The 14,920-nt window shown below is 48.0% G+C and overlaps 1 protein-coding gene across 1 annotated transcript in view; it reads left to right on the forward strand.

Annotated features, from left to right (window-relative positions):
- TBRG4 (transforming growth factor beta regulator 4) overlaps positions 1 to 14,920 on the forward strand; it is a 30,785-nt gene that overhangs the window by 5,966 nt on the left and 9,899 nt on the right. Inside the window, exons 4-9 of the mRNA XM_033165716.1 lie at positions 2,329 to 2,500; positions 4,318 to 4,475; positions 5,999 to 6,109; positions 8,570 to 8,714; positions 10,131 to 10,376; positions 12,786 to 12,897. Coding sequence (XP_033021607.1) covers positions 2,329 to 2,500; positions 4,318 to 4,475; positions 5,999 to 6,109; positions 8,570 to 8,714; positions 10,131 to 10,376; positions 12,786 to 12,897 — 944 coding nt within the window. The remainder of the gene's footprint in view (positions 1 to 2,328; positions 2,501 to 4,317; positions 4,476 to 5,998; positions 6,110 to 8,569; positions 8,715 to 10,130; positions 10,377 to 12,785; positions 12,898 to 14,920) is intronic.

The following is a 14,920-nucleotide window of genomic DNA, read 5'->3' on the forward strand; positions in this document are numbered from 1 at the left end:
CTGGGTTCCACACAGTCACAAAAAAAAATGGAAAAGAGCCACAGAAAAGCAAAATAAATAGCAAAAACAGACACACCTCAGCGTAACGCTCAAAACGGAAGTGTGGCACTCGAATTGGAAGCGTAACACTCAAAACGGAGCATGTTCGGCTTCTGAAAAAAGTTCGCAAACTGGGACACTTACTTCCGGCTTTGCAGTGTTTGGGTTCCAAGTTGTTTTGAGTACCAAGGCATTTGAGAACCAAGATACCACTGTACAAAGCAATACATAGTGTAACAATAGCAGCTCCAAAATAGCTCAGAAAACCAGCCACAACGTGTTGATTAAAACCTGAGAAAGTAGAATAGTTTTTTGACCACCTGCCTGTATTATATGAAGCAGGTGCCAGGCAAATGTCATTCTACATGGTTTAATTTAAAGCACTGGCAGTCCACCCAGGCGCTTCACGGACAGGTTTGTGAGGCTGGTGGGAGAGCTTTCTTTCCCCCTTGCATATGAAAAGAAGGGAGACCTGGTTTCCTCAAATGCATTTTGCTTTACAACCCCAGTTACAGAGCCAGTATGGTGGTGTAGTGGTTAAGAGCGATAGACTCGTAATCTGGTGAACCGGGTTCGATTCCCCACTCCTCCACATGCAGCTGCTGGGTGACCTTGGGCTAGTCACACTTCTCTGAGGTTTCTCAGCCCCACTCACCTCACAGAGTGTTTGTTGTGGGGGAGGAAGGGAAAGGAGAATGTTAGCCGCTTTGAGACTCCTTCGGGTAGTGATAAAGCGGGGTATCAAATCCAAACTCTTCTTCTTCTTCTAAGCCCAGTTCATCATTCTGAACTAGCTCTATATCCCCAATATTATTGAACCATATCTCAAGAAATCTCCACCTGGGATTTCCTGTGAAATTATTTTCCTTTAAAAATATATCAAAGTAAATCAAACAAACTGATAGAATAGATATATTGCCTGGAAACGATGCCTTATGAGGAACGGCTTAGGGAGCTGGGTATGTTTAGCCTGGAGAAGAGGAGGTTAAGGGGTGATACGATAGCCATGTTCAAATATATAAAAGGGTGTCATATAGAGGAGGGAGAAAGGTTGTTTTCTGCTGCTCCAGAGAAGTGGACATGGAGCAATGGATTCAAACTACAAGAAAGAAGATTCCACCTAAACATTAGGAAGAACTTCCTGACAGTAAGAGCTGTTTGACAGTGGAATTTGCTGCCAAGGAGTGTGGTAGAGTCTCCTTCTTTGGAGGTCTTTAAGCGGAGGCTTGACAGCCATCTGTCAGGAATGCTTGGATGGTGTTTCCTGCTTGGCAGGGGGTTGGACTGGATGGCCCTTGGGGTCTCTTCCAAGTCTACGATTCTATGATTCTATATAGCAGAAGTACCAAAAGTCAGCACAGTGTGCCTGAGAGAGACTTAATATTAGGTTGGCAAAGTACTGAAGGCCATCAGGAAAACAAAAATTCACTTTGTACTGCGGAGGAGAAGTCCTGTGTTGTCTGCCTTAGTTGCATATAAGATAAAATCCCACCAAACAGCACAGACTCTCATCGGGGTCCTCCTAACCTTTGGCAACTTGTAATTTATGAGTTAGATTTTCAGCTACTGCTAAACCTTTATAGGGGTCAGCAAACTTTATCAGCAGGGGGTTGGTCCACTGTGCCTCAGACCATATCGGGGGCCGGACTATATATTTTTTTGGGGGGAAATTGAACAAATTCCCATGCCCCACAAATAACCCAGAGATGCACTTTAAATAAAAGCACACATTCTACTCATGTAAAAACACGCTGATTGCTGGACTGTCCGTGGGCCGGATTTAGAAGGCGATTGGGCTGGATCCAGCCCCCGGGCCTTAGTTTGCCTACCCATGCTTTATACCAGGGGTGGCCAACTTCCAAGAGACTGCGATCTACTCACAGAGTTAAAAACTGGCAGTGATCTACCCCCTTTTGTGGGGTTCTGGTCAAAGTTGTTGAGCTTCTTTAGGGAGGAGGAAAGCAACGTTGAGCTTTTTTTAAGGAAGGAAAGCCCTGTTTTTGGTGGTTCAGGTCATTTTAGGGTGCAGGGTAAAGATGTTGAGGTTTTTTTTTAGGGCAGCCAAAGTTTTTTAGCTTCTTTGGGGGGAGCCACTGATCTACCACAGACACCCAGTGATCTACCGGTAGATCACGATCTACCTGTTGGACATGCCTGCTTTATACCAGTGCAAAAGTTGCAAGTAAAGTTTCCATTTGGGGTGAAATGTGCCCATAGCATATCTCTGTCCCCCCCCCCCCCGGGGTTAGGCCTTCATCCATTTTTCACACCCACCACCTTTCTCAACAGAGCCTGGAGTTGGCTGAGCAGTTCACCCCCGAGGACACTCGGAAAGTCGCTGTTGCCTTGGCAGTCCAGAACCGCCGGTCCATCCCTCTTCTCCGCGCAATCTCATACCACTTGGTTCAGAAGCACTTCACTTTCAGCACCAGCATCCTCCTGGACCTGGCTTTCGCCTACGGTGAGGGGCCACTTCCTTTCTAAAAATGGGCCCATCCAGGGGCATAGCAAGGGGGGGGCGCAAGGAGCGGGCCGTCCCATTTTCCATAATGGAGGGGGTGACAAATTATCAAGGAACAGTTACTGCCCTACTAGGGCGGTTCATAAAAAAACTTTTTTTTTTAAAATGCCTGCTCCGAAGGTCTTATCTTACTATACTAGGTATTATATAGCTATATATGAAATTTCATGCATATCGGTTAATATCTTGACCCTCCTCCACCAAAATAGCTGTTCACTTGCCTGTTTTCCCTATGTCGTGAAGGCTGAAATTTCAGTTCAGTGGAGCACTTACTGTTCCCAACCCTAACCCTGTGGAAAGCCACCTAATTAGACTTTAATTTGATTTTGAGATGTTTTAAGGAGGCCATTTAATTATTGTTTGATTTTATACCAATGGTATGTATCTGATGTTAGCCACCCTGAGCCCGACTTCGGCCGGGGAGGGCGGGATATAAAGAAAACTTTTTTATTTTTATTACTTGTTATTATTCCTTTGTAATAAAATATGAAATAACGTAAAACCATTTTTGCAGGGGGGGGAGGAAATCAATGGGGGGGGGACAATAAATTTTCTGCACCGGGTACCACCTGACCTTCCTACGCCTCTGGGCCCATCCCTTTAACCCTTATGCCCAGTAAAGAGTTTTACGCACCAGGAAGCAGAGACAGAGCGTACAGATGCTGCTTCAGACAGCAGCCTTCCTTCCCTGGCCGCTTGCCATCTAAGGTGGAGGGGCTGGAGAGGGTTTGTAATAATAATAATAATAATAATAATAATAATAATAATAATAATAATATATTATTTATATCCTGCCCATCCGGCTGGGTTTCCCCAGCCACTCTGGGCAGCTCCCAACAGAATATTAAAAATACGATAAAACATTAGACATTAAAAACTTCCCTAAACAGGGCTGCCTTCAGATGTCTTCTAAAAGTCAGATAGTTGTTTCTTTCCTTGACATCCGCTGGGAGGGTGCCACCACCGAGAAGGCTCCCTGTAAACTCACTTCTCGCAGGCAGGGAACTGCCAGAAGGCCCTCGGAGGTGGACCTCAGTGTCTGGGCTGAACCATAAGGGGTGTTTGGAAGTAGTTTTGGGGTTAGTGCGGGCAGGCCAGCTGAAACTAAATTCGTGCCAACTGGTTTCATTTCATTTTTCACTTCCCTTTTAATTTGTATACCACCTTTCTGTATATTACTATGCGCTAGGCAGTTTACAAACCGAAGAAACAACAAAATACACAGCAAAGACCGCACACGTAATAACGGTTCTGATCCAATACAGAAAATAACTTTAGAATAAACAACTTATACCAAATACAGCAATATTCAGTAATCAGAAAATAATAATTAAACAGTGTACGCTTATCAGTAACAATAAAGAATTACTGAACCGTAATCAATAAAAATAACGGCAGGTCACAAGGCATAAAATACCACTCCTCGCCCTTTTTACAGGGAACCAGGAAGAGGGCCTTCTCGGTGGTGGCACCTGCCCTGTGGAACGCCCTCCCATCAGATGTCAAGGAAATAAACAACTATCTTACTTCTAAAAGACATCTGAAGGCAGCCCTGTTTAGGGATGTTTTTAATGTTTAATGCTGTATTGTGGTTTTAGTATTCGTTTGGGAGCCCCCCAGGATGGCTGGGGAAACCCAGACAGATGGACGGGGTGTAAATAAATTATTATTATTATTTTTATTATTAATTCTCCCGGCTCCTCTTCTGCGGCTGGCATCTTTTTCTCTCAACTGCTGTTTCCTCCTCTCTGCTTCAGGGAAGCTGGGTTTCCACCAGACCCAGGTCTTCCAGAAGATCGCTGCAGACCTCCATCCCCGTGTGCCGGAGCTGTCCGCTGGGGACGTGGTGCGCTGCCTGAAGTCCTTTGCTTACCTCAAGTGGCTCAACCTGCCCCTCTTTGAGGCCTTTGCGCAGGTGAGTAAGGGGCAGAGGTGGAGGCAAACCCCCTCGTTCCACGGCCCTTTTCCTTTGACTCATCAATGCCAGGCTGAGAAGCCTGTTTTAGTTCGAGGGCTGTGTTTTCCTGTGGGCAGCCTCCCAGGAGCCACTGGCCCGTGGTGGGTGTGGCCCAAGGTATGTCGCCAGGTGTGTATCTGGAGCCACATGCATGTCCAGAATTCACATGTGTCTGTGCCCACACTACCAAGAAGAATAGGGACTTCTGTGTCTTGGTTATCAATACAGTGGTACCACGGGTTACGCACACCCCATGTTGCGGACGTTCAAGTTGCGAACGCCTGCAACCCGGAAGTGTTTCCGGAGCGCGCGACCCCCGGATGCGCAGAAGCGTTCTGCGCACTCTGCACATGCTCAGAAGCACTCAAATGGCGCTTCTTCCGGGGTTTTTTTTGGTTTTTTTCTTGCGATCGTGATACGCACGCCCGCGTTACGTACCGAGACCCGGAACGGATCGTGTACGTAACCCGGGGTACCACTGTATGTGCTTTCCTGTAACCTGGTGCTCACAGGAAGTGGTCGAAACCACTGAGCCTCTTGGACTTGCCGATCAGAAGGTCGGCGGTTCAAATCCCCACGATGGGATGACCTCCCGTTGTTCTGGCACAACTCCTGCGAACCTAGCAATTCGAAAGCACGCCAGTGCAAGCAGATAAATAGGTACCACTGTGGTGGGAAGGTAAACGGCGTTTCCATGCACTCTGGATTCCTTCACGGTGTTCCGTTGCGCCAGAAGCGGTTCAGTCCTGCTGGCCACAGGACCCGGAAAGCTGTCTGCGGACAAACGGAGGCTCCCTTGGCCTGAAAGCGAGATGAGCGCCACAACCCCATAGTCACCTTTGACTTGTCTTAACTGTCCCGGGGGTCCTTTACCTTTACACAGACGTGGATTAAAGAAAAGTTGGTTTATTACATGAGAAGATAGAGAGGCCATTTGAATGCTGCTTCAGATATCAAGGCTAGACATACAATAGGCCAGCAAATCAGACAGTACATCTTAAACTAAAGCAGGCATAGGACAACTCGGCCCTTCAGGTTTTTTGGGACTACAATTCCCATCATCCCTGACCACTGGTCCTGTTAGATAGGGATCATGGGAGTTGTAGTCCCAAAACATCTGGAGGGGTGAATTCTCCTATGCTTGAACTAAAGAGTAAAGAAAGGATCTCTTCCAAAAGGCTAAAAAGAGTGGGGTGGCTTTTGTCAGACTCACAAACAAAAACAAACAAAGTAAGAAAGGAGGAGGGGGAAGTTACACCTGTCTTGATTCAAAGTGTCAGGCTGGTCCTTGAGAGCATGGAGTGAAAAGGGGAGTCCGTGTTGGGGCTTGGAGAACTGTCCAACCAATGAAAATATTCCAGATGGAAGTTTTGGGGCTCCTTTTCCCATTCAAGCAGTTTCTGACTCATCTATGGCTTAGCTCTAACCGTTTGAAATGAATGAACTCAATTGCTTCCCCCCCCCCATGCTTCTTTTCTTAGCACACCGTGGACAACGCCGAGAAATACTCCCTGTTCCACCTTAGCAACGTCGTCCTCGCTTTTGCTCGCTTGAACTTCCATCCCAGCTGCAGAGACGCCTTCTATAGCACAGTAAACTCCTTTATCCATCTTGGAAGGGCAGAGGGAGGGGAAATGTAGCCATCCGCCGGGGATGCTTTGAGCTGAGATTCCTGCGTTGCAGGGGGTTGGACTGGATGACCCTGGGGTGGTGGTGGTTCTCTTCCAACTCTGCGATTACATGATTCTAAGTAGGTTCTCAAATGCCAGTCTAGGCTTTTGGATTGTTGGAAAAGCCTCAAAACAACTTCGCACACAAATGGAGTCCAGCACGCTTCCTTCTGCGTTCTCCTGTGCCATCCGCAGAGTATGTTCTCGTGCAACGGTGTGTGTGCATGCCAGCAATTATAAACGACAAAGTCCAGCTTCTTTTGCTAATCTAGAAGCTTTATTTACAAGGCATAAATTATATTCCAGGAGAGACGCAAGACATTGTCGCCTTTCTCCTTCTCCGGTCAAAAACGAAAGGAAAAGATACAGAAACAACAAGTATCACATTACACATTACACAGAGCCTTCCGGCAACGCTTTTCCTCTTGTGGGTGGGACGACCTGGTTGAGCTTGTTAACTCTAAAAGCTCCAAACCTCTACAGCCAGCCCGTTAGAACAGAGACTATGCCCTTGTGCTAATAACGAAATTGAATCAATTGGGCATGTCCTCCTGTACTGCACATTGTATCGAGACACGAGGAAGGAGCTAATTGGACCCCTTCTAAAGAATTTACCAGGTCGTTCAACTGAAACATACATCAGATACTTACTAGCGGATCACTAGAAGTGTAGCTAAATTCTGTTACATCGCGTCAAGATTAAGACATGCCGTGAGGTCAGCAAATATTAGAGATAAAGAGTCCATTTAATCCCTTTAGGAATGATTTTAAAGTGACAGATTGGTGAGATATCTCACCCATTTTTAAAGTCTAAATGCGCTGATTATAAAATTTAAATGTGATTTTAGTATATAGATGCTATTTATGAAACGAATTGTTTTATTGATTTTCTGGTCTCTGGCCGTAATAAAGACTATTCATTCATTCAAATGCCAGCCTAGAGGTATTTCCCCCCCCCCCCCCGCCCAAGAGACTAACATCCTATACCCTTTTAATTGTGTTTGTAGGAGGGGAAGGAGGGTTATTTGTTACCGGGGGCTTGTTTTGTCCTTGTTTGTATTATGTACAGTGGAACCTCCGTTTTCGAAAGTCTCAGAAGTCGGAACGTTTCGGTTTCTGAACGCCGAAAACCTGGATGTAACTGCTTCGGTTTTTGAACGTTTCGGAAGTCGAATGGTCTTCCGGAATGGATTATGTTTGAAAACCAAGGTTCCACTGTATGTTGTGTTTTTTCCCCTTGTATTCTTATCCAGGGTTCAGCAGCCTTTCTCAGCCGTGGGCCGGTCCACCATGTGGGGGGCCAGACTATATTTTGAAAAAAAGAAGAACGAATTCCTATGGCCCACAAATAACCCAGAGATGCATTTTAAATTTCTTCTTCGTGTATCTGAAGAAGTGTGCATGCACACAAAAGCTCATACCAAGAACAAACTTAGTTGGTCTCTAAGGTGCTACTGGAAGGAATGTTTTATTTTATTTTGTTTTAAATAAAAGGACACATTCTACTCATGTAAAAACACCAGGCAGGCCCCACAAATAACCCAGAGATGCATTTTAATAATAATAATAATAATAATAAATAAATTTTATTTCTACCCCGCCCTTCCCAATCCAAAAACCGGGCTCAGGGCGGCTAACAAGAAATATAAGACAATGATTAAAACAGCTTAAAAAACAGCATAAAAACAAACATCAATGGGATCCCCAGGGCTAACTGGCCAGGTTAGTCATGCTAGGCCAGTAGGGAGACCAGGGAGGAATTTTAATGTAGGGACCCAGAAGGGTTTCTTCAGAAAGAAGGGAAGGGGAAAAAGGAATAGGGGATCAGGCTAGATTAAAGGCCAGGCGGAATATCTCTGTCTTACAGGCCCTGCGGAAGGAGGTCAGGTCCCGCAGGGCCCTAGTCTCATGGGACAGAGTATTCCACCAGATCGGAGCCAACACTGAAAAAGCCCTGGCCCTTGTGGAGGATAATCTGGCTTCTTCTGGGACCCTTAAACTATTGTTATTTGTGGACCTTAAGGTCCTCTGTGGGGCATACCAGGAGATGCGGTACTGTAAGTACGAGGGTCCTAAGCCGCATAGGAATTTAAAGTTTAAATAAAAGGACACATTCTACTCATGTAAAAACACCAGGCAGGCCCCACAAATAACCCAGAGATGCATTTTAAATAAAAGGACACATTCTACTCATGTAAAAACACGCTGATTCCTGAACCGTCCGCGGGCCGGATTGAGAAGGCAGTTGGGCCGCATCTGGCCCACGGGCCTTAGGTTGCCTACCCCTGTCTTATGCTGTGAACCACTCTGAGATCTACAGATGAAGGGCAGTATACTGCTACTACTACTACTAATAATAATCGGCTTCTTCCTCCTTTCCAGGTCCACAGAGGGATGGACGACCACTTGGATGACTTAGACCCCTACCTGCTTCTGGACCTGGTGTGGTCACTCTGCGTTCTGCAGCAAGCGAAGGCTTCCCACCTGCAAAAAGTTTTGGAGCCGGAGTTTCGCACTCGCTTCTTAGGTATGAGGGGACGAGTGGCCTGGGTGGTGAGGAGGTGGGTGAAAGCATCCAGGGACCAGGAGAACTGCTTCCTAGCAGTGGGCACTCCGACCCTACTTACCTGGCCATCTGAAAGGGGCGTCATCTCTTCACCTTTCAGGACCGACCTGGAGTTGGGCATCTGACTGACAGGTGGCGCTGCTCCCCAAGGAGAAAACGAAACGATTTTGGCACGGAGCTCGTATATTATCTAAGGCTCCATCTGTGCCCTACATTTAAAGCAGCGTCATGCCACTTTTCAGCAGCCGTGGCTTACACACTCCTGCAAAGAATCCTGGGGACTGTACAGTGGTACCCCGCTAGACGAATGCCTCGCAAGACGAAAAACTCGCTAGACGAAGGCATTCGTCTAGCGGAAGGCTGCCCCGCAAGACGAAAAAGTCTATGGGGCTGCCTCGCAAGACGAAAAATTTTCGTCTTTTTTTTTTTTCCGTTTTGCGGAGCGCGGCTGTCATTGCCGCTCCACAAGACGAAAAACCCGCTAGACGAAAATTTTCGCAGAACGAATTAATTTCGTGTAGCGGTGCACCACTGTAGTTCATGTAGGGCTGCTGAGAGCTGCTGGGACGCATCTGAGGACAGGATAGGAGGGGGCTGTCTATGGGGCCCTGCATAGCCCTTCTCCAGCTCAGGCCCCGCTGAAACGACTGAGAGTATGCACAATGCTCATGCTCTAGGTTGGCGCAAGAAAAGTACCTGCTGAATTGGGCCCCATCTTTATTCATTCATCTTGCCTATTTCATTATTATTATTATTATTATTATTATTATTAATAATAATAATAATTTTAGCATTATTAGCATTAGTATCCTGCCCTGTACCCATAGATCTCTGGGTGGTTCCCAGCATAAAATTGCAATACAAAAAACGAAACAAAATATGTAATGAAAATAAAAAACAAAGAAGATTCAGTAACTCCCTCTTCCACAACACATTTGAAAGGGCATCGGACGTCAAATCAGCCAGAGTATTTTTAAAACGGAATTATTAAATTTCATAAAATTCATGCACCGCTTGATTGTTAAAATGGAACGACAACCCTCAAAGCGGTTTACAAAAAAAAAGAAAAATCTACAACCCTGCTTTAGAGCATACAAAAGTTAAAAACTGATTAAGATCACCTCAACTTCCTGAGTACCTGAACCGGCTTCTCCCAAACAAGGATGAGGTGCTGATAAAAGTACAGTGCAGGTACCTGCTTGATATCAAGTGGCAGGGAGTTCCAAAGTGTAAGGGCTGCCACACTGAACTTTAATTAGCAGAGGGCCAGGAGATGCCGAACGAATGGCCCCGCTCCCCGGCCGTTGACCCTGCCATTGGGTTTCACTCTGATTCCTGTTATCTCTCCCTCCCTTTTCCTTCCTCCACCTCCGGCAGACGACCCCTCGGCGAGAGGGCACAACTACCAGCTCAAACTGATCCACGTCAACACAGCCGCCTGCCTGGAGTGCGCCGACTACGCAGGGCCCCTCCTGCCGCCGGAAGCCCTGGGCAGCAAGCGGCTCCAGGGGGGCAGGAAGCTCACCCCACTGCAAAGCAGCCTCAGGGAGGTGCTGCAGGGGGTTGCGGGAGACCCGGCGAAAGTGCGCTTTGAGGTGGACACGGGCTGCGGATGGCTGCTTGGTGAGCCCCACTCTTGGTGCGGTTGTGGGTGTGGTGTGGGGCACTGGAGGGCAGGCCGTTTGCAGAGGAAAATGTCTCCTCTTCGCATGGCAACATCTTTCCCCACCTACAGAGAGGTCCCCTTAGCCCTTGGGCGACAGGGAGGGGGCACATTCTTGTCCCAATGGGCCAGATCTCTATCTCACTCCACCCCACAGCCAAGTTTGGGGGTGGCACTTGGGTCCATAGGTTATGAATACTGTATTAGGTCCTTATAAGGACGCGGGTGGCGCTGTGGTCTAAACCACCGAGACTCTTAGGCAGGGGTCAGCAAACTTTTTCAGCAGGGGGCCGGTTCACTGTCCCTCAGACCTTGGGGGGGGGCAGACTATATTTTTTTTTGGGGGGGGAGGAAGGAATTCCTATGCCCCACAAATAACCCAGAGATGCATTTTAAATAAAAGGACATATTCTTTTAAAAAAATCATTTTTATTAAAATTTCCAAATTAACAATTCAATCAAATCATATTAAATATACCAAACTATACATATGCAAACCATATAGTCCAAATATTCTGCCAAATTATAATTTATTTTTTGGGGACTCCCCACGCTTCAAGTTTTGGAAGGCTCATCATCATCTCAATTCCGCTGCATGTTGTATTCTAAATAAAAAGACATATTCTACTCATGTAAAAACACACTGATTCCCGGACTGTCCACGGGCCAGATTTAGAAGGCGATTGGGCCAGATCCGCCCCCGGGCCTTAGTTTGCCTACCCCTGCTGTTGGGCTCGCTGATCAGAAGGTCGGCGGTTCGAATCCCCGCGATGGACAGAGCTCCTGTTGCTCTGTCCCAGCTCCTGGCAACCTAGTAGTTCGAAAGCACGCCAGTGCAAGTAGATAAATAGGTACTGCTGCAGCGAGAAGGTAAATGGCGTTTCCGTGCGCTCTGGTTTCCGTTACGGTGTCCCGTTGTGCCAGAAGCGGTTTAGCCATGGTGGCCACATGACCTGGGAAGCTGTCTGTGGATAAACGCCGGCTCCCTTGGCCTGAAAGCGAGATGAGTGCCGCAACCCCAGAGTCGCCTTTGACTGGACTTAACCGTCCAGGGGTCCTTTACCTTTACTTTATTTTACCTTACCTTAGCAGTACCTTGTGGATCCAATAATAGGACTTTTGCTGTACTACTGCTACTATTATTCTTCATTTACCGCTTTGTGTTTTAAGGAAAAAAATCTCCGGGCCGTTTATGACACCTTATAGAATCATAGAATTGTAGAGTTGGAAGGGAACCCCAAGGGTCATCTAGTCCAACCCCCTGCAATGCAGGAATCTAAACTGAAGCACCCATGACAGATGGCCATCCAGCCTCTGTTTAAAAGCCTCCAAGGAAGCGGAGTCCACAACCTCCCAACAGAGACTGTTTTACTATCTTAACAGCTCTCAGTCGGAAAGTTTTTCCGGATGTTTAGTCCTTCCTTGTCACTTGAAACCATTGGTTTGAGTGCTATACCCTGCAGAGCAGGAGAAAACAAGCTTGTTGCCTCTTCCATGTGACATCAAATAAAATAATTCAAGCTTCAGTTTCAAGCTTCGAGGGAAATATTTCAGATCCTTTTCTAAGGGACATTTTGCTTTCCCCATATTTATTTACCTTCTTAATTTAATGAGCTGCCCCATAGCAGAAGAACTCCAGGAAGCCAGTGGGGTGTAGTGGTTAGAGCAGGGGCCGGCAAGGTTTACCGGCCATGGGCTGGCTCACTTCCAAAGAGCTCGTCTGTGAGCCGGACATGTGCAGTGCGATGCCGAAAATCGCGTCTGTGCATGTCCGCGGCGCCGGAAATCGCTTCTGCCCATGCCCAGACGCCAAAAATCGCGCCTGCGCAGAAGCAATTTTGGGTGTCTGGACATGCGCAGATGCGGTTTCTGGTATCTGCACGTGCAAAGATGCCATTTCCGACACCACTCGGCGAGTCCACGCGACGCGCATCGCTGGTTAAGCACAGTGCGCGGAAGATTTGCCGAGTGGGCGGCACAGTTTGCGGGCAGCTCGTGGGCCAATAAAACAGTCTTCGTGGGCCACATCTGGCCCATGGGCCGCAGGTTGCCGACTCCTGGGTTATAGTGTCAGACTAGGAGCTGGGAGATCAGGCTGTTTCATAGAGGTTGCCTTGCAGCGAGTTGTTCGGGGGTGACTCCCAAAACACAGCAAAGCAACCCAATTAATCAGCTGGGGGAATCTCCACCAGGTGTCTCCATGTGGCCATTTTTGCCATGCCATGCCCACCTACTCTGTATATGGTGTCAGATGCAGGGCAGGTAATGGGTTTGAAAGCCCTGCCGATCAGCTGGCCCATGGGTCCCGAAGAGCCCCTGCCCACAGGAGACTTGCCAGCTCAGAAGCGACATTTCTTTTCTCTCCGCAGATGCCGAGATGGTGCTTAACGCAGACAACCAGCCCTTGCCTGTCGCAGACTTCACAGCTCCTGCCCAGCCCCAGTCCAAGGGATCTCAACCTCTCCCTCCCGGGGCCAGAAGGTGAGTTTTGGGGGATGTTGGTTAGGGCAGCGTTTCTCAAAACTGAGCCCCCGGCTGTTGTTGGACTACAGCTCCCATCATCCCTAGCTAGCAGGACCAGTGCTCAGGGATGATGGGAGTTGTAGTCCCGGTGAAAAGCACAGGTTTAGGGTGAATGCATCGCGTCCGTCATCTTTCCTGGGGCAGGGCAAGACTCTGTCCTTGCTGCTGGGAAGAAAGCAGAGAGGAGGCCGGTCTGTATTTGCAGGCCCTTCCAGGGAAGGCGCTCGATTTTGGGAATTCTGGCAGGGTGCTTGTCCACGGCGCACCAGAGCTGTAGGCTCTGGCTTAGAGGGGGCAGCGTGGCCACCAAAATTTCGGCCACAAAGACAGAGACAACCAGATGCCCTGCAGGTGTTGCCGGGCTGCAGCTCTGCTCTTCCCTGGCCGTTGGTCACACTGGCTGGTGCTGGGAGTAGGGAGTCCAGCAACATCTAGAGGACCCCACACTGCCTACCCTTGGTCTAGGACAGGGGTCAGCAAACTTTTTGGGGAGGGGGTTGGTTCACTGTTCCCCAGACCTAGTGGCAGGCCAGACTGCATGTGCGCACGCAGTGGAAGGGGCTTCTCTCTCCCCCAGCCCCTCCCCTCCCCCTGCCTACCTCCTTCGCCACTCTGCTTGCGGTTGGGAGCCAGCGGCGTTGGCAGCAGCTCTCCTTTTTGGGACAGTTTTCCCAGGCGCCAGGCACGGGGCCAGCAGGTACGCCGAGCTCCGGCCATGGGGAGAGGCCGGCGGGCGGGCGGCGAGGCTTCCTATCAAAGCCCAGCCCCCTTCCTCTGCAGGGTTTGGGAGAAGCCAGGAGGGAGGAGGGAAGAGACGGCACTGCGGTGAGGGAGGGAGGGGGGAAATCACCCGAAAAAGGGGGGAAATGGCGATTGTGCCAATCGCAAAACCGTTTGTGGGCCGGATCCAGAGGGCAGTTGGGCTGGATCCGGCCTGCGGGCCTTAGTTTGCCAACCCCTGGTCTAGCGTCTGAGAGCACCTGCCCCAGGCAAGGAAACGCTGCTTGTAGCTGGTAACTTAAGAATGTAAGCAGAGCCTATTGGTCCGATATAGTTCAGCATCCTGGCCCACCAGATGCACATCATGGGAAACCCACAAGCAGGACCCCTGAGCCCAAGAGCCTTCTCCCTTGTGCTGTCCAGCAACCGGTCTCTGGGGCTGGGCAATACAGTGGTAGCTCGGTTTAAGAACAGCTTAGTTTATGAATGACTTGGATTAAGAACGCCGCAAACCCGGAAATCGATATTTTGGTTTGCGAACTTTGCCTTGGAATAAGAACATGTTTCGCGTGTTCCATTTGTAAAATGAGTCCCACGCTGCTATGGGAAAGCACGCCTTGGTTCAAGAACGCTTGGGTTTAAGAACGAGTATGAAAAAAGGCAACACGTGGACCAAATAATGTAGGGCAAAATGTTTCTATATATTGTCAAATAATATTCAGCGAAATTGTTTTATATAATATCAACTAATATGCAGCGAAGACAGCAATCCGGATAAGTACACTGTTTCGGTATATCTTCTTCAGTTCGGAACGGACTTCTGGAACGGATTATGTTAATAAACCAAGGTACCACTGTGTCTGGTTTTCAACTTTGTTATATATATATAGCACCATCACAGTATACCGATATACAGTATCACAATGTCTGAAACTAGGATGGAGCTATGTAGAAGCATTGGCTGGTTTCATGGTTTTCCCCACGTGATTTTGGCAGGAAACACACACACACACACACACCACGATTCGTGATATATTGCCAGGTCAGAAATTAGGAAACAATTTGCAAACGAACGAGGTCCCAACTAAAGAAGAATGGCGACTTAAACTGATGGAGTATGCGCAGCTTGCAGTCTTAACATATAGAATAAGAGAACTAGAAGAACATACGTTTAAAGAAGATTGGAAAAAGTTATTTGAATATATGGGGGGAAATTGTGTACACTTTAAAACGTTGGCAGCATCAAGATAAATTCAGCAGT

The sequence above is a fragment of the Lacerta agilis genome, chromosome 12 (assembly GCF_009819535.1).
Source record: "Lacerta agilis isolate rLacAgi1 chromosome 12, rLacAgi1.pri, whole genome shotgun sequence".
In the NCBI taxonomy this organism is placed as follows: Eukaryota; Metazoa; Chordata; class Lepidosauria; order Squamata; family Lacertidae; genus Lacerta; species Lacerta agilis.